This window comes from Cinclus cinclus, chromosome 7 (assembly GCF_963662255.1).
Source record: "Cinclus cinclus chromosome 7, bCinCin1.1, whole genome shotgun sequence".
Classification (NCBI taxonomy): Eukaryota; Metazoa; Chordata; class Aves; order Passeriformes; family Cinclidae; genus Cinclus; species Cinclus cinclus.
Window position 1 is genome coordinate 17,026,145 of NC_085052.1, and position 26,213 is coordinate 17,052,357.

Below are 26,213 nucleotides of genomic sequence, written 5' to 3' on the forward strand. Positions count from 1 at the left end.
CTAAGGATACTTCTGCATCAGGTCAATAATTTCATTGTACACATGCAAAGGTGCATCCAATCCCCAGATGAAATCCAGGTGTGCCCATTCAGGAATCTTCTTTTGATAGCTAAGCTTCTTAATTTTAGACAATAAAATGGCTGCATCCTTGGGATCTGCGAGCTGGTCTCGTCCCCCAGTCCATACTGCAGTTGGTACAGTCATCTCTTCTATGTTGTAGAGAGGAGGAGTAGTCTGGAAAACAGTACAGGGATGAATGTCAGGAGAGCACAGCAACTTTAAACATCCATCTGGGGCTTTCTTCTGTCACTGCTCCAAGCAGAGGTTTGAGCAGTGGTTTAGAGGTTCCTCTAAACCAAAGAGGAAAGAAGTTTCCTTGTTTGCCTTTTCTGTCTGTGCTCACAGGGATTACTCAACTGAAAGCACAGCCAAAAGTAAAACACCTCCTGAGCTTATAAAGAGTTATTGTTGGATCTTTGCCTTCTCAAGTGGGAATCTCAGTGTGGGAGCCTGAAACTGGACAGAGATGTCAGGATGCTTCTGGATAAACCCCCATCATGGTCCTTTTGAAGTACTGGTCGGTCCCAGGAGACATGGGCTGGAGAGAAAACACCTCATGAAACAAGGATGAAAAGGATCATGGAATGGCTTCTGCAGGAGGAGAGGGAAAGCAGCTTAGGACTCCTGTGTTTGGAAAAGAGACGTCAGAGCAAGGACAGGAGACAGGTTTATACAGCCACAGATAGTATGAAGAAAGAGCACTGTAAGCAATTATCACAAACACAAAACCTAGAAGGCATCCCACGACTTTCCAGGAGCAAGCAAATTCAAGGCAAACCAAAGGAAGCTGCATTTCATACAAATCATCATTCAAACATGTAACTTGTAATGACAGGCTGCTGTGGAGACCTAAAGGGTAGGAGGGTCAAGGACGGGTTTAGAGTCTTGAATGGAAAAGATGTTCCTCAGGGTCTGCCTGAAGACAAAGTCCTTTTGTCTCTGGCTTCCAGAATCTAGGGATGGCTGTTAATTTTCCAGTTTTCCTATTCCTAATGTTGTCATCTGTTTCGGTTACACTAGTAGGCAAGATGTTTTTGTTGTTTTCTGTATACTCTTCTTTTTCAAAATTAATTTTCTATTTTTTTCTGCCCTTACTTCCTTTTATTCCTACTGATAATTTAATTGAAAAGCTTTTCTCTTCCTCTCTTCCTTTCTTTTAAAATATATTAAAGTATTATTGCCACTAGTGCTTGCATACTTTCTCTGTTGACTTCCAAACTGAAAAGCAGTACTATTTTCATTTACTTATGTCCTGAAAATGTGTCGCCTACTACATCCTTACTCTATTCCTGTTTCTGTGCTGTCCAAGGTTGTTTCACCAAAACATACCTGTTGGTATTTTTCCATGTTCTTCTTTGAACTGCCCCAGTCATAAGCTTGGAACTTCCCTGAGCGGGCCTCCTAAGAGGATGAACAAGAGAAGGGTGGTTATAAAGCCATAATTTGGGAAGTTTCTGTGCTCTTTCCCTGATGAGCTTCTGACTCCAACCTAAAGCCCCAACAGAGTTCTTCGAAGAGCTATGAAAGAGCCAATAGTAAATTAATTAAAAGTGTCAAAAAGGGAAAAGGAGTCAAATGTTTTTATTATAATGAAAGACATTTATGTCTTCTGCATACATACCCAAGGATTTTCTCACAGGCAATTAGTTCAAGTTTGTAAAACTGCTGTTAACAACTGCTGTCAGCAAGTTCATCTCTGTGTTACTGCCTTGTCCTATTCTTACAGTTGTGTTGCCAACGCTCAGCTCTGTGAATGGCTCCATTTTACGTTTTCTCTTTGCACTCTATTTTGAACACCATTTTTAGTTCTTCCCCTTCTTGGCTTTACCTTGGCATGGGTTGTTACTACTCTGAGAGACACCCTCACCAGAATCTTAGTATTGAAATTCCGTTAGCTCCTTTAGCTGTAATAACAGTAAGGACAACAAAGACTTTGGAGTATTACTTCTGCAGTGCTTGCAGTCTGTGGTTAGATGCTGAGTTCCACCTGAGTCAATTTGCAGAACTCCCCCCACTCTGCTTTTGTAACCCTTTTACTTTACAGGTCTAGGTCATGGTTACAAAAACAATTTTTCAAACCTACTGTCTAATGCAAACTCACAGCCAAAAGTATAATTTTATTTTGAGTAAGTGCCTGTGCAGATGTCACTCAAACGTATCTGTGTGTTTGCTTTACTGAACACTCCTACAAACTCCATGTGCTCGCAGCTGCTTCCTGTGCTGCTCCAGAGCCAGTGGTGCTGCCAGGAAATCTGTCTCGCTGCAGAGGCTCCTCCAAGGGAGCCCTTTGGATCCTCAGAGTAGGAGCCCAAAGACAGAAAAGCAGCTTCCACCAGCACTGCTGCTGAAGAGGTACTATGGCAGCACCTTGTAGGTAAGGGATGTACACAGTCTACTAAATAAAGTATTTATTTTTTATGGTTCTATTGCTGTCCAGACACTGACGGCCTTGTAAGCAAGAGAAGAAACTACAAGGGTTTTAATAGTAAAATGTGACAATTTATGTTGCAGCCTAAATCCTGCTCATTTCTTGACACCACATTGGAAACATGACTAATTTCTAAAGGTAAACTCCCTATTGTGGAATTTAATTATGTCCACAACTGTGGACATAATTTTTTATTAGGGGTACTGGAGACAAAATAAGAAGAATGATGTGTACACCTGCACACACAGCTTCCAGCCTACGTATTTTTACTCAAATGCAGCACTTCATTGTTGGCTTCAAATGTACCTGTATCACATAGGGCATCTCTATCCAGCATGTAAAAGAAGGAACAATGAAAAATAGTGTTCTGAACTGAAATTTCAGCTGCAATTCACAAGTTGCATGTGTTTCCAAGAAGCTGGCAATGGCTTCACAGCTGGTTATCTCTGTACCTCTCTATGCAGCTCAAGGTGAGTATCTAGTTATCTTTCTGGGGTTTGCTCATACCTGACTCCAGTGGACTATATTCTGCACAGAAGTTCCAGCAGAGGTTTGGGCAATATACACATTGATTCGGTTCTGAAAGAGAATATTCAGTGAGCATTCTCTTCTCTTCTATGAAGATGCACATCAAAACATACACTACAGCAGTGCCACATATCAATAAAACCAACAGAAATTGGAGTGGCATGATTGGAGACTCCCTCAGATCCACTTCACATGTGTCAGTGTGTCAGATTAGGACTAGCACTGAAAGAGTGATCCCTAACTAGAACATTTTCCAAGATGATTGAGAATCTAGAAGAATCTACAGGTGAGAAGGAGTGAATAGAAAGCCAGCAATTTAGACTCCAATCTGTGTGGCGTTTTTCGGAATTCTGTATCAGATTCTGTGTCAGAGAGGATCACTGTTGGACAGAACCGCAAAGGGAAATGCAATATCCTGATGAATGCATGAATATTTGAAATAAAACACTATAGCACTGCAGGGATTTCTGAACAAGCTACTGTGTGATCCTTCATCAGTGAACACTTTCTGAGACATTTTTAGAAAAATGCTGGAGCAAAATTTTGAATTTTGACTCCCAGGTGATCTGACCTACAGCTGGACATAGCATGAGATGCCTAGGTATGTCCTAGTACTCTCCTACCCTGATGGTCCAAGGCTTGGAGAATGAGGACAAGGAAGAATATCTGTGTTCCTTTCTGTGTTGAAAATAGAAAACATGAAGCAGGTAGGCTTTTTATTTCTTCTTTTTCAGTGTGCCAGCATGTGAAATATCTCTGATGAGACCTGTAGCCACAGTATGGACCACAATATGGTGCCCTGGGTGAGGTCTGTCAGAAGGCAGACTGCAGAATTTGTGGGGGCTCTGAGCAGCTGCCAGCTGTAGAACTGGTGCAAAATGCTCTTCTGAGGAGAGAGGCAATGGTTCCCTGCTAGAAACAGGGGCAATCAGCAGATACTGCTATCCAGTAGTGGGGACTGCTCCCTGCAATGTGGTACTAATAGAAATTCAGGATTCACACCAAGGATAGAAGGTGAATTTGGGGAACAAAAGCTTAAACTCTCAGTAGAACTGGTAAAAATTATACGTACCACATCAATGTTTTTCAGGTTACAGCCACCCAGATTGAAGAAGACACTTCTACAAAGCCTGGCAAAAGCTTGGTGGCTGCAGACAGGGGCTATTATCCTTGTTAGACACTCAGTCTGGGGAAGGAATTCTCTGTTGCCAAGCATACCCTGTGAAATACAAAGGTAACAATAATTTAGGAATGTACACACTTCTGCAGCAATTTCAGTGGCTGTTACTTGCCTTTTCTCCATTTGTCAGATGATGTTCCCACAAACAAGTGAGAAATTACTTGGTTTTCCATTGCATCAGCCTGCTTGGGCATTACTCAATCTGGGTTACATCACTTATAATGAAGAGATATGTTAAATGTTATCTCCAATTCATAGTTTAAGCTTTTATATTAGTTGTGGCTTTGCCTGGAGGAATCTTTGAAACCTTTGAGGATCTGCATCTTTGTACCTCTCTGGGTGACCTGTCCCCATGTTGAGCTGTTGTCTTGGATTGAAAGCTTTTCTTATTGCCCTGTCTGAACTTTTGAAGGCCCCACCACAAGATAAACCTGCCCACATGCAAATGAGTCGACTTCACAAAGCCCTATACTTTCTGTTTATCCATTTTAAGAGCTGAACAAACAAGTATAAGGTTAAACAGTGGAAAGCAAGGTATCACACACCCTGAGCATTTTTTCAGGAAGGTAGAGGAGTTTTGTTACTGGGCTTTTAGCATACTTAATAGCAGTGACAGGTGCCAATGCAAAGAAGAGTTTGATTTTTTGAGCCAGCTCTGGCATTGTTGAAAATGCAATGAAAGCTGTGAAAAAAAAAAAAGAGAAGTTAAATAACCATCATTTTTACATTACACTGTTTTCAGTATTAATATATAATATTCTGCACTTTCAATTTATAAGCAACCTTGTTAGTTGTTCAGATACTATGGTCCAGCCCAGATTTTTATGAAATCCCTCTTTTCATTAGTTACCAGCTTGTAGTTTTTCTTCCTTATTCAGAGAAATTTATCTTACTATATTTTGCAGCTTTCTTCCAGACTTGATTAAACATAGATGTATACTTCTAAAGTACATTCATGTATTTCTTATACTATTGGGAGGAAAAGTCGGTTTTCTTCTGGTCAATCCAAATTTGTATTTTCTTTTCTCATCTGTACATCTGGTGTACATCTGGTCCTAATTTGCTAGCTTCTCTTTCTGTACTCTCATCTTCCTGTTTTGTTTATTTTGGTGAACTAACCAGCTGCTGCTGGGCACGCCCTTGCATCTTGGATAGAAACAGTTTACATGGCCAACAAACAAAAATTTCCAGTATTATTCTTAGTTGACAGATTTCCAGCAGCAGTGCATTTGATCCATTATGCTCCATTATCTTTATAATAAATTTTAAATACCTACATGTTGAAAATTGCTTATACTAACACAGTGTTTCACAACTAAAGAGTTAATGAAAACTTCAGGTACATTCGTTAACTCAGTATCATAAATCTCATTTTACCTTTCTCCCAAAGAATTCCTCCTGTGTGTGTAACTTACCAATGGTAGTACCTTGTGAATAGCCAATATAGTACAACTTTTCCTGTCCTGTTTTCTCCAAAATGAAATTTATTGCTGCTGGAAGATCAAACTTTGCCATCTCATCAAAACTGCAGGCAAGATATTGAAAGAGAGGCGTGCATAAATTAAAAAAAAGAATTTAAATTCAATTCACATTCTTACTAATAGCTTGTCAGCAAAGAAACAATCTGACTGATTTAGTGAATCATTCAGTTGTTCTTTGTTTTTCTGGCACTGGATATGGAAGATACTACTCAAGATGCTTTGGGTTATTGTATTACACAGACTAGTGTTTCTAAGTAGTTGCCAAAACTGGCTCCAGGGCTGAGGAATGGCTTGGAGATGGCCAGTGCAGGTTCCTCTGAGTTGTTCTGCTGCTATGGCTCTAGTTTGAAGAACCTGTTCAAGCAGTAATTAAAGTTGTTTCCATTACTATTACAGTTCACATGCTTTTATAAGGGCACCTCAGCAAAAGTGAATGTAAAGAATGTTTATTAAAAAGTAGCATATGTAAATCCCTGATTCAGCCAGCTGAAAGAGATATTTAAGGATGGGCAATAGACATCCCCTTCAGTGGTCCTGTCTACCTGAAAGCCCAGAATTCATCTTGATCAATGGAATACTTTTGATGTTTTCTTGACCAGCGATTCCCTCTGCTATTTCCCATCCAAACATCAAATCCAGCATCAGCTAGTAGGAAGCCCAAGCTGTTGTTGGGCTGGTTTGTGACCCAGTTACTAGCGTCACCCAATAATCCATGCTGGAGAAACACAGCAGGTCTTGAAGCTGAAAAATAAAGCAAAACCAAAATGGTTTATAATTGCTTTAATCTTTTCATTTCCTGGTAGTTCAGAGACACTATTGTCTCATATTCAATACTGGGATTTTTTCCTGAATCAACAAATTATAAGAACAAAACCCCTCTTTCTGTAAGACACAACTTCTAAACTTCTGAAAGAATCCATGGGAAGATCTGCTTGACACCAGAACGAACTAACTTGGCACCCTCTGGCCATTGTTTGTACAGCTCAGACCCATCAGCTTGAGATTCTCAACACTGATACAGAGATGAAGGTGTGGGATTGTTTTCAGAGGTTTCCTTTACCTAAAATATGAATCAGACACTGATACTAACCAGGTGTAAGCAAAAGCAAAGCAAAATTAGAAGATGGAAAAGCTTTTGAAAAACAGGCTGATTAGGCAACCTTTATCCTATTTTTATTTTTAAGTTTTACTAATCAACTCTTACAAGGAACCATATGCCCCATATTATGGTGGCTTTTTATTTTAAATAGGTATGCTTGACATTAATTCTGTAGATCTTAGAGGTTGTTCAGGTCAGCCAGAACTCTGCTACAACTTCACTCATGTATACAAGCTTTGGTGGATATTTTAAAAATACAAGCTATCTCTTTTGAGAATATGCCCTATCTAGGCTGGTATTGTGTCATATTAAACAACTGTACCTGGGCTTCCTTGATTCTGAGTACCATAAGGGATTCTGTTAATGGAAATGATATAACCATCTTGTGTCACCACTTCATATTCCTCACTGGGGTACCCTTTGTAAGTAATGAGCTCATTCTAGGAGAGAAGGTACAAATGCATTTACTTGCACAAGTCCATTTCATATATTGTAAGACAGTCACAGTGAAGAAATCTTAGAAAGCAGGTACAGCTGGGGGTTTAACCTACATGCTTTAAGCATCTGAATGTATGTAACCCAAAAGTAACAACAAATTACCTTTTATCTTTATATTATATCTAGGGGTTTACTACCCAGTTAGAATATGTTGTATAAAACCTGTATTGCACTTTTGCCATACAATCATCACTAGCCCTTGTGTTCTGGTGATATAAGAATCCCTGTAAGCTCATAGCAGGACTTTGTGAGCTGAGATGAGGTGTGCGACTGAGAAGAGCTGTCTGGGTGCAATGCTTCTGATTTACTTTGACACAGCCTGGAATCAGATAATTCAAACTACCTTCAGAGATATCCAGACAGCTGCACAACTATGGTTTGGTGAGCAGCATAGATGCAGTGAACACTGCTGAAAAGCTGACTACATTATGGGGGGAAAAAATCAGTCATTTGCATAGGGAAGGGATTTGCATAGTTGCAAGGGAATTCCCTAGCACAGCCCATTTTAAGCTCTGAAGTAAATATTACTTTTGACCTGTAACGTTCCATCTGTTTTGTTACAAAAGAGGATTGGTTTTTACAACTTGTACTCAGAGAATTACTCAACGTATTTTGACATGCAGGACCTAAGTCCCAAGATTTTATCAAACAATGAAAGACCTAAGCAAGCTTGCTTAGCAAGAGGTGTTTTTCTGAAAAGCTGGCCATTTCTGGTCTCTTCTGCTCACTACTAGCTGTTCATAGACTTCACTGCTGATGCAATGCTGACATTCCAGATTTTCTTTCTTTCAGATAGACAGGTAGTGCCAGCAATAGCAAGCTGGTAACTGATATTTAAAAGGACATTAAGTCTGGAGATTTACTGTTTGCTTTATTTTCAGTCAGAGAGAATATGGGCTGTTACACATGCGGGCAGAAGAGAATAAAAGAGAAAGCAGTAGTATATACAATGACTAGAGAAGATATGTTAATTAAAGGCAGCTTATTACTCTGCTATTTCTAACACTTAGAAACCCCTCTGCTGTAAATCATGCATAACATCCATTCTCAGGTCACTCATCAAGCAACTTACAATACTCATAAAGGCTTCAGGATCCACAGCTCTCTTCATTCTTCTCAGTTCTTCTGAATATGTAACTCCCTGAAACAAATATGTCAGAGAAACAAACAGCCATATCTTCTCCCTGCAAAATCCAATATATTCATCTGTCAGTAGTCCTCCTCTGCACTTGCAATCCAGACAGGTTCTGAACTTTTTTGATCAGGAAAGTGCTGTCTAATAATGAATGGAGCCAGTCTGGTACTCCCTACTTGTTAATTAAATGGAACAAAGCTGACTTCAAACACCTGTCTGAGGGCTTTGGGCAGCAACCCGGACTCTCTGCTAAGCTTTGGACTGGGATGTTGCTCTTGATCAAGTCAGAAGTATCAATGAATCCAAGAAAAGAAGCAAAGCTTGTGGAGAAATGAATTTCACTCATTTTTCTGAGAAGTAGGTCACTTGCATTACCATACCATGCATTTGATCTGTAGGTGATTTTGGAAACATTTCTGGCTAACTCTGTGAAACACAGAGTTATTGGGTAACTCATAAGTAAATCAATCATTGTCACAAGAAGCTTTTCCACTTTTCAGAGTGGAGATAACCAAACTGATGGATAGTTAGTAGAAAAAAGTAAAAAAAAAAAAGCAAATTAAAAAAAATGTTTATAATGTAATTAAAAACTTAGGAACCTAAATAAAGCAGTTCTTTATAGTTGCAAAATTTATACAAACCTGCTTAATAACAAAATTTATCCACTCCATGGGATAAAGGAAAAGAACACTTTGCTAAATGTAATGCTAGGTAGAGACTGAGCGCAGGGACATCCAGTTTTGTTAAGCAAAACAGGAACATAAAACCCTGGGAGATAGCTGTCCTGCTTAGATATACACACAGCAGCTCCACTGTCTGTGAAAACCTACATACTCTTGGCTCAAAGGAAATGCAGTATTTGTATTAGCATCTTCTCTACACAATTTAACCCCCAGAGGCCACACCTAAACTTCTGATGTCCCAGTGATAGATCTTTCTGTCAGACTGATTCAGCCAAAAAAACCCTATTGCATTTATTGTTTTCATAATCAAGAAGACTTTTAAACTATTTCTCCCCCAAATAATAGGAATAGCTTTTTTTTTCTTCTCACAGAACAGCAATTTGTACATTAACTTCCTAGCACTACATTTTGGTACAAGCTGTGTGTTGAAAACACTTAGCTCCTTTCATAGAAAAAAGGGGCATTTAGAAACCTTTGTTTTCCTGAGCTAGCACCCTTTGTTTTGGTTAAAAGTTGCCACTTTCTGATTCTCTCGCTTGCCATCTTCCCATACCCCTTCAGCTATCCCAGAGTTACCTACATTCAGGCTAGGTGAGCCAGGCCTGAGTCTCTTTAGTCAAAAGGAATCTTGCAAGAAATAGCGATATTTTCACCTACTTAAAAGCAAAAAAAAAAAAAAACAAAAAACCACAAAAAACCCAAAAAAAAACAAAACAAAAAAAAAAAAAACCACACAACAAAATTCATTTGTTCCCAAATAGTAAAGTAATTCCTTCACGCTCAGGTTTCATACCATCTCTTGCAGCTCCCATGAAGCCTTCACCAGTTTTGGATCATAAATTAATCAAAGCGTTACTGACCTTGTGCCCAAAGTAATGTGTTTGGCTGAGCAGCTGTGGCTGCAGAAGAATGAAAACTCCATTCCTGGCTGTTTGGAAGCAGTGCTGGCAGTGAAAGGATGGTCATGCACTGTTTTTTTCCCCCAATCATGCAGCAACTTGACAATAAGCCTCTGTTTCTTTCCCACTACTCATTCCTTCTACTGTCACTTCAGCTTCTCCCTGATGCAGCACCAGAGAGGGGTGACTCCTTTTATTCTCAAACCTCGTGCTTTTCAGCTCCTTAGCCACCACAGCTACAACAAGGTTCTTCTACTATCACAGATTGCTGGATTTTTAAGGAGAATACCAGCCTCTGTAGAGTAGCAGAGCAGGAACAGGAATTTTGAAAACAAATATATTAATAGATATACCTTATCATACCTAAGGAAATTGTCAATAGACCTGCAACAATTTTCTCTTGTACTAACAACATACCCATTCCAGCTTCTCATGTTATCTGGAAAGGAAGGAAAGAACTCTGATACCTCTACAGATGTTACTGCACATATTTTTCTTTTATTTTTAATGACTTTGTTGCTGTTCCATAATTCTATATTGTTGCCTGAGTGGTTTCAGATTTTCCTCCATTTATATTTCACCTCTTAAATGGCCATAGAAGTGAATGGATAGTCCCTAAATGAATAGTTATGAAACCAGAAGGCTTTTCTGTAACCTGTATGGACTCAGAAAACACTGCTGAGATGGGCACACATGTGTCAGTGGTCTCAAGCATACTCTGGGTGGGTCAGAATTGCTCAGAACTGGAAATTAGGTGGGCCTGAAGAGAGAGTCCAGACAGGTCATTTTTAAGGCATTCAGGACAGTGACCTTTTAAAGTCTCTTCTTTTTGTGGAGGACAAGCCCAGTGCAGCCATGTTCCACCATGAGTGGTGTCCTCACTACAACAATACAAGCTTTGCAGAAGTATGAGTGAGGATTTTTTTTACCTGTGTACTCTGGTATAAAGCTAGTGGGCATTTCATTCTACATGTTCCATGTATTTTTAACTCTTGAAGCTAATTATTCTTTCTTTTTCAGTTCCCATTTTTTTTTTCCTCCAAATATTCTTTCTGTCTCAAAAATACTGTTCATCCACATACAACAGATCAGCTTGAACACTGAGATGAACATTGACCAAAGTTTTGAGCAGGATTAGATATTTCTATTTAGGTTATAGCTTGCATGCTTTCTTCTTGCAGTGCTGCCTGTGGTTAGAATCGGAAATATTCAATATATCCTCAGAAGTTATTTTCTTTAATATTTACATATCAGAGAGAAATATGAAAGAAAGTCTCAGAAGACCCGTTCCTACAAGACTTGTTATCAGGCCTTCAAAGTGAAATAGAAACATCTGAGTTCACTTTCTGGCAGCGAATTAGGAGAGGAAATGATTTTCAACGAGCTGGTTTAGAACACAGAGTGTTTTCAAATACTGATTCTACACATGGGACAGGACATTTCTGAATCTTCTCGTTATTTCTGTTATACACTCCATGTTCTTTCATCTTTCCTGTAAGAAAAGCAGGTTTCCACTTTTTTAAAGTCTCAGTGTCTTTTGAGGCTTGACAAGAATTTCACGAGTGAAATGTTTAAAAGTGTACTTGCCTTTGAGTACCTTGTGCTATTCTAAGTCATTAAGATGTGCTATTAACTCACTGTGAACACAGCCAGCTTCATTCTTTAGTGCAAAACAAAGCTCCAATAACAAAAAACTCACTAAAACATGGTATAAACATGACATAATACCATAAATAGCAAATGACTGGATGTATTTGAAGTGTTTGAGATGGGCAAAGAAGGTGAACTAGGATGAGGGTTGGGCTGACTTTTTTTAAAAACCAGACATGCACACTCTGTTGTAAATTGTCAGGTTTCAGTGGAAGTTACTCACACTGTAATCAGGTATGGAATTTGGTAGAAATGCTTAAAGGTTGAGATGTTGCTGTCAAAGTTGTGGCTACATCTTCACGAGTGCAGTCACATGTAAATGAACTTTAAACCGGTCAGGTGCCCTTATACAAGTAAGTGCCTTTATATAAATTGTTCACTACATGCTCAGTTTATGAAGCCTCAAATCTTTCCAGTGCTTTTTATGGATAAACCCCCTATCAATACACAGAATATAATCCCTAGCATTTTCATGTTTTCTGTAAAATCTTTGCTCTCCCCATTCCCTCCTGCTGAATTGGACCTGTCTCTAGAAATGACTTAGGAATGGAAGATATTTTTATACAGCTGAATATAGCAGTTCATCATGGATCAAGTATGTCCTTTTGGCTTCTTCATGCAGCTAGTGAACGTAGTTATCAAAAATGTTTGGCTATTTTAAGTATGTTAAGGAGGCCCTCTAAGGGGAGGTATGCTTTATTGAGAGACAGACTTGTTTTTGTGGAAGTTGCCATCCAGGAGTCTCCAAGGGAACACATAGCAGCAGAAACAGAAGAATCCCCTCGTGCACTCATATGGCTTTAAAAACATTTCATGTCATAATGGTGTGAACAGTTGCTTCCTGAGAGTGAGAAAAACACTGAGAACCAAGCACAGGGTCTAATAGTGTGCTCTCCACTGAATCCCTGGGATAATACCTGGTTCCCAGCAGAATGCAACCACTGCCCTCAGCCACCCACCCCATGCTGCTGCCTTGGCTGGAGTGCTGTTGGCCTCCAGCACAGGCACATTTTGGGAGTGAAGGTAGACTCTCCCTGTTCACCAATGGACCCTACACCTCCGAACAGCAAAGGAACTGCTCTCAGTGCAGTCCATACACACAGGCAGAAGTGCAGAAACATAAAGCACCAGCAAGAACAGGCACTGCTTGGGTCAGAGATTCTTCTCAGCTCTGTCAGACCTTCAAAAATATTTCTGGTGGTCATCATCAAAGTCAATGGACTTGCATGGGGATCACCAGCAACTGGGTTGAGTGGCACAGTATTTGTAAATTATGAGTGAGGTAGCTCTGCATTAGCACTTAGATAACTATGAGTCTTCCATGTGACAAAGGTGAAGTAAGAAGTGTCAGAAGGAAGGGCTCATGAGGGACAGAGAGGGCTGCATGCCTGGCTGGGCTGCTCACACTGCTGATGCCTTGTCTGGAAATGTCCCAGGCCATATTGCCTTCCTGCTCAAGTGCCAGTCACCTGTAGAAGGGGCAGCTTGCACATGAAAAGCTCAGCACCAGCATGTCTGTTAACTTATCCAAGGCAAATATAACTTGCAAAAAGAGCAATTATTTCCACAATACTTCCTGGCTGATGCTGAAGTTTGTGAAATGTATGCAAGCCAGGATTTCTTCACCTCTGAGGGTGGATGAAGTCTGTGTTGCAATTTATGAGCGTTGTATTGTTCAGATTGTTTTGCCTCACAATCTGCAGACAATTACTGTTTTATCATTCTGCTAATTTCGTAGTAATGTATAGAGCAGTATCTTTTCACCCCACAGATATCAATTATGTCAACTATAATTACAGATGAAAGGAATTTCCACATCTGCATACACATGTGGAAAGCTGAAAGTTACATATGCTTTATTTGTCTTGCATTTGTTGCTAAATGAAAGTCTTGGGAGTATGAATTGAAATCCTCTGGCAGAGGAACTGGCACCAGTATGAGCAGGGTGCAGTCTTTGCACTCCGTGTGCAGCAGTCTCCTGGTGAGCATGGGCCATTGAGCTCTGTAAGCACAGACTGAAGAAGTCTCTGGTCAGCTTTGTGCTGCCATCAGCAGGACCTACCCAGATATTCTTAGGGGTCAAAGGGACTGTGGGAAAAGGGCTTCAGTTTTTCTTAATCCTAAGAATTAAAGTAAGGGGTTTGCTCTGAGAAAGAAGGAGGGTGCTGGGGAGGTTAGAGACAGCATCACAAACCCTCTGTCCTCCATTCAAACTGGGATTTTTGCATACCTGTAACTGGGTTGAGTGGGGGCTGAGTTAGCAGCATCCCAGACTGGGCTGGGACCGCTCTCTCTCTTCCCATGAACACTTTTCTCCTTGCCTTCTTTCTGCTGGAAAATTCTCATCAAGTATGAATTCCATTACTAATCATCTCCATCATAGTTTGTTCATTCTTTTCATGCATTAAAACCAACTTTCTGCTAACTTCTGCTATGGCAGCAGGTTAGATAGTCATAGACTTGTCTTTCCAAATTGTTAAGCACTTATTTTTTCATTTGTACCTTTATATGTAGTAGGAATGTCCTTTGAACCAGCAAAGGTGTTGCAGACTCATAGATCTGATCCTTTTTCTTTAAAAAGTGAAGATACAGTTAACAGTTCAAACTACTGGTTTGTTCTGAGCATCAACATTAATTTTCCCACATGAAATAATTACTGTAATCAATGAAAAATTAAATATACAGTAATTATAAAATTAAGATTATTACTTTGTATTTAAGATGTAGAATATTGTTTTGATCTTTTGTATGGGAAAAGGAACATGATCAAAGTATTTTAACCTTAGCTATAGAAATGCACTTTAAATAGCAAAGCTACTTATCAAATATAGTCTGTGTTTTCAATGGAAGCTTTCCCTTATAAAGACAAAATTTGTCTGCTGACCCCAAAGTGATACTTTCCAAACCAAATGAAGAACCTACATGTTCTATTTTACTTATGTCAACAAAATGTTTCATACTCTTGCTACGTGAAGGAAGTTAACTTCTAAAAAGTTAGTGCCAACACATAGTTCCACAACATTGCACAGAAGACAAATGAAATTTACGGACCTCTTTCAAGCTCTGCTCCACTGAATGTTCCACTGGACACCAAAAGTTTTCATTAAACCAGGAAGTATTCTTTCACTAAGACAAACAATATCACACAAAGGCATAATTCTTACCATCCCAAAAGAAATCCATGGTTTTTTGATGATCAGGATGACCTCTTTGCTTTGGAAGCATTTTTCTGAAGGGTCTTGAGGCAGGAAGATCCCTTTGCAGAGGGGTCTCGTGGCTGTTTCTCTCCCCTGGGGCAGATGGTAGTGGCCATCTGAAAAGTAGTCAGTTCCCAAGGTCTGTGTAAGAGTACACTGTGTCCCTCCCTGCAAGTGGGACTGTCAGTCTGCAGGAGAGGGGCTCCAATATTAGAGGAGAACAGGTCTGATAAGCTGGTAATTTGTATTTTCCTTTTGAAAAAGAACAGGACAACTAGTCAGGTCTTCACTGTCCAAAAAGTAGTGGTGTGGTGATACTCAGGCTGATTCTGCTCTGAGCTGGCAGCAGTTCTGCAGAGCAGCACACGGGGGTACCAGCTAAGACCTGGCCCTGGCAGCATCACTTTTAGGGTCTGTATCCCTTGCACTGTGCCCTGTCCCTCAGCTGGCAAGGCTGGGCTGACATCTCCCTTCTGCAGCAGTGCCCAGCCAGATCAGTCAGCACTGGTTGTACCCACAGTCCTGCTCAGGTCATCCTGACATCTCGAAATAAGTGTCTGGTGTCCATGTCTAATGACTGGCACATTGGGCCACTCATTGCTGTTATTCGATCTTCTCAAGTAATTCTGATCTCCAGGGCCTTTGTTTCCTTCCTGTGTTTCAGCTGGCACCTCCAATTAGGAAGATTTTTGTGCACAGACTGTCCTGCTACTTGTCTGAACAGCGTCTAAGATGCAATCTTGTTAATCTGAATGAATATTCAAACAAGTATATGAAAATTGTGGCTGAAATCCTTCCCTTTGTGCCCTAAGGGATGCCAGATATTTTTTTTTACATAAATCATAAATCATGTTGTAATTGCAAGTTGTACTGAATGATACTTCAGAAAATGGATTACTGAATATGAAAATGTCACTCTTTTTTGCCTTGAGAAAAGGAAAGTATTTGAAAGAAACATTTAAACAAAATTTTAACAGGCAGGTAAATTCTTGCAGTTAGCAATGCTGTAAAAATTTTGATTCAATCTTATCAGAATTCTTTTTTGTTTAGGAAATTGTTTCCTGAGCACTTGATGAAGCCACCCTGGTTTCCTGTCAGTTTGTACCTTACAGTTGATTGCAGGCTCCAGTCAAATACTTAGGGTATCTCTTTTGCTCTTCCTCTTCTAATTTCCTAATCATGCTGCAGTCTTTACTGGTCAGGACACTTGCAATCTTCCTCTTCTAGTTCATCAACTTTTTGTTATCAAACAAAACGAAACAAAACCTTAATTATTTTGTGGAGGACTATGCTGAAAACCAGGGAACAGGCTGACAAACACACAGGCAGCATAATCTCCTGAACATTGCTCCCTTAGGAAGGCAGCTGAACCATCCTCCCTTAAGCCTTTGAATAAAATATTCCATATAATATATTCTATACTATATAGACTATACTATACATACTATATATATAATATTCTATACTCCTGCTAGATTGCTTACCTTCATGTTTTGAAAATTGATTCTGCCATTGCAAAACAGAATTATTTTTTCAGATTAATATAATTTTCAAATAATGAAGATATGCAGAAGTACTTTTAATAAATGAGTTCTTCTGATATTATGGACCCTCTGCAACCAGACTCACCCGTAAACTTATGGGAAATGTACAGTGCCAAGTTTGTATGTGATGCATATACTGGATACCTGTGTTTTTAATTTCATAAGAAAGCATTTGTTTCCACAGAAGGCACTGGACTGGGAGGCACCCTGAAGTTAGTGCCACTGTTTTCTGCATGGCTGTGCATGGTTCACTTTTAACAAGTGAGAAACTGAAATTAGACCAGTCCAGAGAAAATGGAATCCACCCAAAAATGTATGGGAGTTTCCAGTCTCCAAGGATCTTGGCATGTATGTGGAAAGAATCCTTACCACTCTGTGTACTGGGAATTCTTACCTGGCATGTTCAGCACCCTGGAGCTTGTTCCAGATGGTACAGAAGTGAACCACATCTCCATACCAAGTTCTAGCAAGGACATTGAGGAGGGCCATTGGGATGACCTGTGGAAGGAGGCAGCCTTGCCTTCCCCACTGCAGGATTGCTAAAATCAGCAGATCGTCCACCTGATGTCTTCCCCACACACCATGCTGCCAGTGGCGCCGGGGAGGGGGAGCAGCACCGGGGGCAGGTCAGCCCTGACATGGCTTCTGTGACCACTGGTCTATAATTTTCACTTGGGACTGCAGAGAATTACAGCCTTGGACTTAATTTATTAGAAAATTAAATCAAAGGCAGGGCTAGATAATTGCTTACAGGAAACTGACTTCTGTACGTGGTACACCAGCTGTCAGCTACCAGTGGGTAAAATCATAAATACAGGGTGTATATGCACACAGGGTGTGCTCATGAAATCCTCTGCTCACAGTGACTACTTTTTCCCTCACATGGCAATTCACCTCAAAGGGAATTTTGGGGAAGATGTTTTCTTCAGAATCACAGAATTTCAGGTACTAATCTCTCTGCTTTTTTCCTTTATCTTTAATCCTTGGTCACTGTTACCTGCAGGGCACTGGAAAGGAGTGGAGAGTAGTAAAATAAGAGGTTACTCAACACAACAGTAATAATCAGATCCTGGATCCATCAGCAAGAAATAACCAATGAGCACTAGTGCCATTTCAGATGCCCTTGAGAACCTTGCCTGCCTCTGGGATTTGACTCAGGCTCTGTATGTAGTCAATTTGGCTGAACCAGTTTCTTTCTCGATCATGTCTGGACTGTGTTTTATCTTAATCTGATAAAGATTGCTTTATTTACAAAACTATAAATAAATAATGAAGACTGGATTTTCAGGTAAAGTTCACTTGGCTTATGCAAAGCAACAGCCAGATTTTCAGGTGAAAAATTTTTTTTTCCATTTGTGATGGCTCATGGGCACAAGGTGTTTAAAATCCTAAACAGCGGTGATCTGAAAATTTACACTAGTATGTAGCAGAACATTATAAGGGGAAAAGAGGATGAAAGAAGTGGTCATTTATGAGAGGAATTGTAAACATTTTCCCTTTCGTGGGTGATGCAGACTAGTCAGTTCTGTGCATTGAAAGCCACAAACAAACTCTCCAGGATCAGCAGGTGCTCCCAGCTTTCAGGATTTTTCTTTGTGACAGAGGCATCCCTTTGAATAGGAGCTCAGTGTCTGATATCCTCACATGACTCCAGGGGTAGCAATCTTTATAGAAACGCCAACCAACCTTTCAATAAAATCTTGTAAATTCATTAATTTCTAACATCATTATAATTTGAATTGTGGTTTTTCATAGCTGTGACAAGCCTGGGAATTATTAGCATGATCATATCTGGTTTGATATTATCCTTGGACTTTAGAATACTCGATAGATAATCTCAGGTTTTTATCCAGTTCTTTGATGTTGTGCAAGGTAAAAGGCTTTGGGTTTTTTTGTTTATTTGTTTGCTTTTCCTGTTACTGATATATTTGGTTTTGATATTTAGTCTGGTGGTGAGGCTGCTTTACACCATTATGACTTTTCTAGCCATGAAATATTTTCTTACCTGCAACAGACTTTGGATTGCAGAGATCTGTCCAACAGAGAGTGTGTGTATAACCGTGCTGCAGAGGTTAGCTCTGTTAGCATGTGAACCCCAGAGGGTTTGCTGCCTTTGAAACATCAAATGCACAATGCATCAGCTACCCAGTGTGCTCACATGCAGTTCTGTCTGAGAAAGCACAGTCACAAATAGTGTCACTGCACCTAATTGGAGACAATCACCCCGATTTTTCCCACCAAAGCAGTGTGGACTTACCAAGGTGAGACAAAATGAAATAGCAGGCTCTTACTATGCAATGCACATTGTCTTGTTTATTAGTGATAGATAGGGGTGGTCATTTAAGATGAACCTGGTTTGCTAATACAATCATAGCATGGAAGGGTGTAGTATCTCCTGGATGAGCTGAGGGAAGGATGGCTAGCACCTGTCGTGGGGCTACAAGGACGAGCCATTCCTACACACACCCTGGCGTGCCACGGCTCACTGTCCCAGGCACTGCCCTCCCTCTGCACGGGGAGGTGATGCACACTGTCCTGCTGCTCCTGCCACAAAACCACACAGCGATGTGCAACAGCCCAGGATTGCACGGGGTTCAAGCCATCTCAGAATTAAAAAGCCAATGGAAAAGTTATACAGGACAACTAATCATCATGTGTCCATGTTTGCTTATGCTTGCTATGTATTTGCATATTTTTAATCTGCCTTCTGGGCTTCAAAGGGGAAAGAGACACTCCTAACATACATGGCAATTTCAGTTCCAAATTCAACTATGTGTTGCCATACTTCTGCTCAGGTAGAAAGAAAAGAAATCTCCATTTGCCCTCTCCTGCTTTTCATACACATCCATTTATGAGTGATTCATCAAGGGCAGAGTAAGTTTATAGATTTGTGAACTCAGAGGTCTGTAAAAGTTTCTCATTACTATTTTGATTAAATCAGATTTAGAAGATGATTAAATAGATCAAACGAAATATAAACCACAGTATAGTAAAACAGAAATGGCTGTTGGCTTTGGCTCTTCCTAGCAGCTGTTCTGCGCAGGTTATTGAGCCATGCACACACCTACTCAGCTTTACAAGAAAGCTTTCCATAGATGTCAAACTTTTCCTTAAAAGGATAGAAAAAAGGCAAAATGTTATCAACAAAATTATCTTTCATCTTAGTAACTACAGCATTAAAATTGTTAATGAATGTTTTCAGAAAATATGATTGAACTTGTAATTTCTAATTGCTGTTAAATGAAAATTCTAAAACTTGATTAACAATTACCATTGATGATTTTCTACTTGGGATTAGCTTTGACTGAATTCCGTTCAACTTGTAATTTTGACTGTGCTTGCCTGAAATGTAAATTTTTTTTAATAAGGAAAAAGACCCATCTGAATGGCTGATCTGAATGCCAGTAACATGTGAGTTACAGTCCTATAAAAAAAGCTTAAGACATTGCTCAAATTAATTTTTCTTACACTTTTGTTTTTAATTGTTTTACAGACTTAGCTGTTTATAGGGCAGCAATTTAAAAAATTACTTTTTCAATAAAAGTATTGAGTAACAAAGCTCAGTTTGTGTATGGCAGTTCCGTGCAGTCCAGAGTGGCTGCATGAGCATTTCACAGGTGACACAAGAGTTTTCACAGCTATAAGCAAGTAACAAGAAAGAGGGTCTGCCCAGAATGGCACAGAGGGTATTATTTTGAGGCAGAACCAGCACAGTAACTGCAATAGCAATTCCATGGCAATATAAATTCCATGTGGCATTTTTTACTTTGCCTTGTCTGGAAGTTTGTCTCACATGATCTGTCATGGTACCCTGTCTAGATACACAGAATTGAAAGAGTAATTAACACCTGTGGCATGGTGTCAGGACAAGCAGCACTGAAATCAAGGGGTTTGGGGCATTGTTAATTGTAGCTGTGGGACATAAAGCAAAAAATATTTTGCCATTTTGTGCCAGCTCTTCCATGGCTGAAAGTGCTAAGTGGAAAACAAAATGACATGGAATTTTGATTTAGAAAGAATCAGCTTGAATAAGGAAGTGTTTGTTTCTGTGATTACTAGCTGGAAGTGAAGAAAACATAAAACAATGAGCTTGATAAAATGATTATAGCAGAAATGCAGTATTTTAGTACTGGATAAGAGCCAGGAAAAGTAATGACAAAAGCAGAGCCTTCTCTATTTCCAAAACAGTCAGCAAGAATTTGTTAGCGATTTCCCTCTTAGGGCACTTCCATGAGAGATGTTGACAGTAAGATTGTCATATTTTTTGGCCTGTCACAACATGTAGTCCCAATGTGAAACACATAACATGTCTATGCTGGAGAAGACACTGAATTTCCATTTCTACTGCTGATGATTTCTTCCAAGCTTGAAGATGCTTGCATGAGAAGCAGATGCTGAGATTGAATAAGAATTATTTAACAATTAATAAGATGGAGTTCACTTTCCTGCCTGAGCCTGGGTTTTTGAGGGAAAGGTGCTGCCAAAGGGTGCAATTTCCTTCTCAAGTCCAATCCCCCGAGAACTTCTCAGATCAAGCCTCTTTGCCATGCTGCTGGAAAGTTATATATGCAGGAAAGGGATGGGGACAGTTTCCTCAGTAGGCACAAAAGTAGAAGTAATAAAGGACCCAGAGCAAGTCTCCCCACCTTGAAAGGGAGAAATGGAGCCCTACTATATCAAATTCAAAAGTGCTATCATTATACCAAACTCCCCCAGTGATTTTTACTTGAGTGTGGCTTAGAGAGTAGCCATTGTAGAAGAGTTTCTTCCCCTCAGTTTTGTGCACAATAAAACATTTTTGTGTTCTTCTGCTTTCTCATGCTATTGAAGGAAGTAATGCAGTCTAGCAAAAAAAAACATTACGGAAAGAAAACAAATTGCATTTTTTACTCCAACACAGAAGCCCACTTGTGGCTACAGGGCCCTGGACATGAAAGGCATCCCGTTTCCATGGGAAACAAAACTCACCCCCCCAGTTTCCTGATGTCAGTTTGGAGGAGGTAGGACACAGCTACCCTTACAGAGGAGTTTTGGAGAGAGAGGGACAGGAAGGAACTGTACAGTCACGTCACAATGCATATAATTTTGTTTAGTGTGACTCAATCAAGACAATATTTCCTTTTAAATAGTGCTCTGGAGGGGAAAAGTTTTGGGTGAAGAAGTGGCTGGGCAGAAGGAAGATATGAGAGTGGGATAGGGAATAATGTTAAGATGCTGTTCACAACTTCCTCCAAAGCTGTAGGAAGTTCAGGTTGTGATGAGGAGGAGCTGCCAATAAACATTTCCCTTTTTTTCCTTTTTGTTTACTTTTTTTTTCCCCTGTCTGACATCTGGTTTCCCTCTTTAGTCTGTGATCCAAAGACCTGGGTTGGTTCCTGGTGTCTGCCTAGAGCCTCAAAACAAGACTCAATAAAGTCACATGCTGAGTGAATACCTGCCTAGAATTAGAATCCAGAAGCTACCTCAAACATTCATTAGGATATAACCTATACAGTCATTTCACTAGTGGGGTGTCAGCTGATACATGGTGCCTAGAATTCACATTCCTGCTTTTGCATCATGCCAAGCAGACACGGGAGCTAACAGCTCCAAGCAATCACAGGCAGGTTTGGGATCTAGTTTTGGTTTCTGTAACTTCCCTCACAGCACAAAATGCAGGAGACCAGCCAAAACAAAAACTGCATTTCTGTCCCAGCACATGGAAGAATCTCCTGACTGGGATAGGAGAAGGTGCAGGGCTGAAGAGTGGTAGGTTTGCAGATGTGTTAATGTGCTGCATTTGGAATCAAGTGGAGACAGGTCCTCTCCTAAGTGTGGATGACTCAATACTGAATTAGAAGCCACCAATGCCACTGATGCTGATACTGGTGTCTGCTGATGCAAGTGTTGCAGTTACAGGCTCAAGCAGGGCATTTTTTATTTTAATTGCTGACACTGCAGAAATGGAACACTTTTTTCTCCAAGTATGCCTTATTTTCCTAACACTGCTGTTGTTTGGGTACAACATTGATTTCCATGTTTCAAATATGGAGAAGTGCTCAGGGAAATGGGGTGCCAGAGTCCCTGTGAGGATTTAGGGAGTTAGGAGGGTGACCATCCAAGTCCCTGGTGTGAGGTGGGAACACTATGGTGGGGCAGATAGTGTGCCTGTCTCCAGGGCTCTGCAACGACTACTTGTGCATTGGAAGAAGAGAGGAATTGTAAGTGAAGATTGCACCAAAATACAGTTTTCCTGCATATAAAACTTAAAATGGAGTAACTGGTTGCAACATAGCAGTTCACTACGTTTTGATGGGGGATGTCAAGTATTATTGTAGAGTGTTTCCATTTCACATGTAAAGCAGGCAAATTTTTCCTATGCAGGGGGATCTTTGTTGGAAATTTTGAAGGAAACAATTTCTGCCAGGATTACCTCACAGGAGTTTTACCTTACACATGTATTTCTTTTGGATGATTCATCTCATATCCTTTCAGTATGTGAATCCACAGGAGTTTATAGCTTTTTGCACTCTAACTCAGTGGATTAATCTCAGTGGAGCAGCTGACTAATGAATTTTTGCAATGCAGGCAAAAATTACATAGCAGAGTTCATGTAGTGGTGTGTGGATTTACAGTTTAGGCAGCTCATATTCAGATAGAGTGCACTGCAAAGTTAATATCATCAGGTTCTCCCTCTTTTTCTTTCCCTGCAATTACCATGCATATATGAGAGCTTTTCTCATACAGACCCCCCACAGCCCTCTACATCATCTCTGGTGCTTTCAGTAGCCTCTCAGCTAGATGTAGGGAGTGGGGCCAACAGAGAAGTGCACACTTGAGTGAATAATCTCTGAGGCCTCTGCAAAGTCATCTGACACCCCCTGAGGCTGAACATTTCCTCTGCACTGGGTTTTAAAGAAAGCCTGAGGCTTTGTTTCTTTAAGCAGTTGAGCTGCTCTAACAGCCTGCTGACTCTGAAAGAGGTTCTTTTATCCCCCATCCCCTTCATTTGTGGCTGACCCTCTCTGAACTTATTTGGCTCATTACCCAAGAAGATAGTCACCTGTTTCTTTTTCCTAATGAATTCCTCTGGGCTAACAGGTCTGTGTGTCATGGAGCTGGAAGGTGGCACCAGGGGTGGGGTGGGTGGTGAGGAGCAGAGAGGGGGATGTACCAGTGGACTCCTTGGCACAGAGAACCTGGGAAGCAGCTCAGGTGCTGTTTGAGGTGCAGCTTGTCTGCCTCTGGAGGAGCAGCCACTTCCCCAGCATGGATGCAGGCTCTTGGCAGACTCCGGGGTGAGTCAGCCACGGACCTTAACTGAACAGGCAATTTAATACCACAGAGAAGACAAGAAGCTTTTTTTCCCAGCCTTTATCTCCTGAGCCAACTAGCTGTGGGGTTGGAGAAGAACCAGGCCAACACAAGGGAACATGCAAGAAAAGCAACCAGGTCCAATGCCGGCTCCATGAAGCCTGAAAAAACACCTCACCTGTAGCTTCCTCCAGTCTTGGTTCTGAAGGGAAGCCTACAACAGACTTAAAGGATGAGGCTAAAAATGGAAAACTAATTGCAGAGACTCTAATAAATGCAAACACATTTTAAGCACTTCGCAGAACAATGACATTTGTTTCCTACACACTTCAGAGTGGCAAAGGTGCTGTCACCATGTTGCTTCACCCCTTGCCTGCTGGCCCTGCTGCCTCACAGGTACAAATAATGGGACTGGCTGATCAAGAAAGGGCTGAAGGATGAAATTTGTGGCAGAACATCTGTTCCCACCCAGGCTGCCCAGGAACTTTGTTGAGGGCTAAACAACAGTCTACAGCAATACAGTCTTTCTCTAGTCAGCAGATTACTCGATATATTGGGAGCAGTGCCCTTTCAATGAAGTTTATCTCCCTGTGTGCAATTAATTATGCAATGTTCAAAGAAGAGCCTTGGATGGTGCAGAAAGCTGACTTTGCTAATGAAAGTTAATCTAATTGCAGAGCAGATGTGTAGCCAATCTGGGGAAGCAGATCTGCCTTTTTGGGCAGAGTAGGCTAGGGTGGGTGTCCTATTAGCATGGTTGGGTTGGGACCTTTGTTGGTGCAGCTATGTTTGTCATCAGCTTTAGAGGAAAATAGCTTTAATTTTATCTCCTAATGTGACGAATACACCAGGTTGAGGGTGAACCTGTGGTTGGATCCTAGACTTGCTGCTATCAGTTGTGCAATGTTAACTGGGTGCAATTTTCTGAAGATATTTTTACAGGTGCAAATCCACCCTAAAGGCACACATGTACGTGACTTTTCCCCATCACACCATGACAGGGTGGAAGGTTAATTTCTGCAGCCAGAAACAGGAGGTCTCTAATCCATGTACCACATTTAGAGCAGATTGATACCAGCTACTATTTTAAATGCTGGTGATGCAACAAAAAGGTTTTTTTTGTCTGTGCCTCATTATAGGACCTTCATAAACTGCTCTTGTCAACAATTTCATTATTAAACTCAGGCAGTCAAATATCGTGAGTCAGTATCTTTCCTCTTCTTCCTCATCCATATCACAAATTAGAAGTCACTTAAAATGAGTTTATTAAAAAGTAGCACTGGTTTCTTATCTCAATTGCCTTCTGATTACACTTTGACCTACACTGCTTTCCTAAATGAACGTGGTGATTGCCTCTTGGAGAGATGAGATCTTAAATAGAAGAAATAATGTACTTACAAGAAAAACAGCCAGCTAACTGGCTTCTACCATATAAATAGTCTAGCAGGTCCCAGGAACCTTCTCTAATTACCATCACTTCCCCCCAGTGCCATGTGTCTGGGCTCAGAGAAGTTATAGCTTTTCATCCCAACAGCAGTGACAGTGTGGCTTCTTGTCCCACGTCCAAGGGAACCCAGCCACCTGAGCTCTTCCCACATGTCCTCAGGTGGGAACTGAATAGGAGGAAAATGCTTGATTACAACTGAATGGTCTTCAAAAGGCAGAAGTTAAACCAGGATTAAGACAGAGTTAAGTGGTTCAGGGAAGAGCTGTCATGGAAGAAACTGGTGGGACAGTATGGTAATTTTATTATTGCCTTTGCCCTCTGGGGGCCATAATTACACACACTGGAGTTACACAGTCTGCTGTGCCAGCATGGTGCTGAACCTCAGGACCTGGGCTGCCATATCATCCCAAAGTTCTTATAATTCAAGGGGGCTGTCCAAGCAGGGGACACCCAGAAGGCCTCTGCTCCTGCTTAGGTGTCCCCAAGGCCAGGGATGATTTCCCTGCTGGGCTCAGGGAGTGCCTGGGGAGGTACTAAGCAAGTGCTAATGCCAGGGGTGTGCTTGGTCTCAGCCCACCTCCAAGATATGTTCTGCATGTCTCAGGCTGCTGCAGCGGGTGCAAGTGCTACGAGGGAACCTGCAGGCTGCAGTGCCCTGTGCTGAACGCAGCCCAGCCCTGAGCTCTGCAATGTGCAGTGAGGGCCAGAGGGACACAAGTGCCCCAGCAGAGGCTGCTCCAGGGCACAGAGGTCTCCCTTCCTCCTGCCTGCTGCTGCCAGAAGGGAGGCGCACACCGTGGCTGTAGTGCCAGGCAGGAGCACTGCAGTGTGCGCAGCGCTGAATGGGGGTGACACGGGTGAGGCCGTGGGACAGAAACGTCGCTGTGCTGGCACTACCCTGGCTGAAACACCGCCTGTCCCCTGGGCCTGCCGCAACGCGAGGGACCAGGGAGTGCAGGCAGCCCCCTGGACATGGGGTGGCACCGTTGTCACCCCAAAGGTACGGAAGGCAAAAAGAGCCATCTCCTGGGGTCCTTTGGCTGCTGGAGCACCTGTTCCAGGGTAGCAGGTCTGTCCTGTCCTCATTCCTG

General features: G+C 41.1%; 1 protein-coding gene across 1 annotated transcript; it reads right to left on the bottom strand.

The window, feature by feature from the left end:
- On the bottom strand, positions 1-26,208 carry LOC134046429 (lipase member M-like). The gene is made up of 11 exons (XM_062496890.1): positions 26,020-26,208; positions 9,953-10,089; positions 8,347-8,458; positions 7,099-7,216; positions 6,220-6,418; positions 5,612-5,721; positions 4,742-4,878; positions 4,089-4,235; positions 2,996-3,067; positions 1,390-1,461; positions 1-234 (listed from the first exon to the last, which is right to left on the bottom strand). Exons 1-11 carry the CDS (start codon positions 26,206-26,208, stop codon positions 1-3), a joined length of 1,527 nt encoding a protein of 508 aa, XP_062352874.1.
- Positions 26,209-26,213: the final 5 nt, after the last annotated feature.

Excerpts from the sequence above, each read along its gene's own strand:
- LOC134046429 (XM_062496890.1), bottom strand. The coding sequence starts at position 26,208 with ATGAGGACAGGACAGACCTGCTACCCTGGAACAGGTGCTCCAGCAGCC. Across the intron at positions 8,459-9,952 it reads CACATTACTTTGGGCACAAG|GGAGAAGATATGGCTGTTTG; the intron begins GTCAGTAACGCT and ends TGGATTTTGCAG. Across the intron at positions 1,462-2,995 it reads ATATAGTCCACTGGAGTCAG|GAGGCCCGCTCAGGGAAGTT; the intron begins GTATGAGCAAAC and ends TCATCCTCTTAG.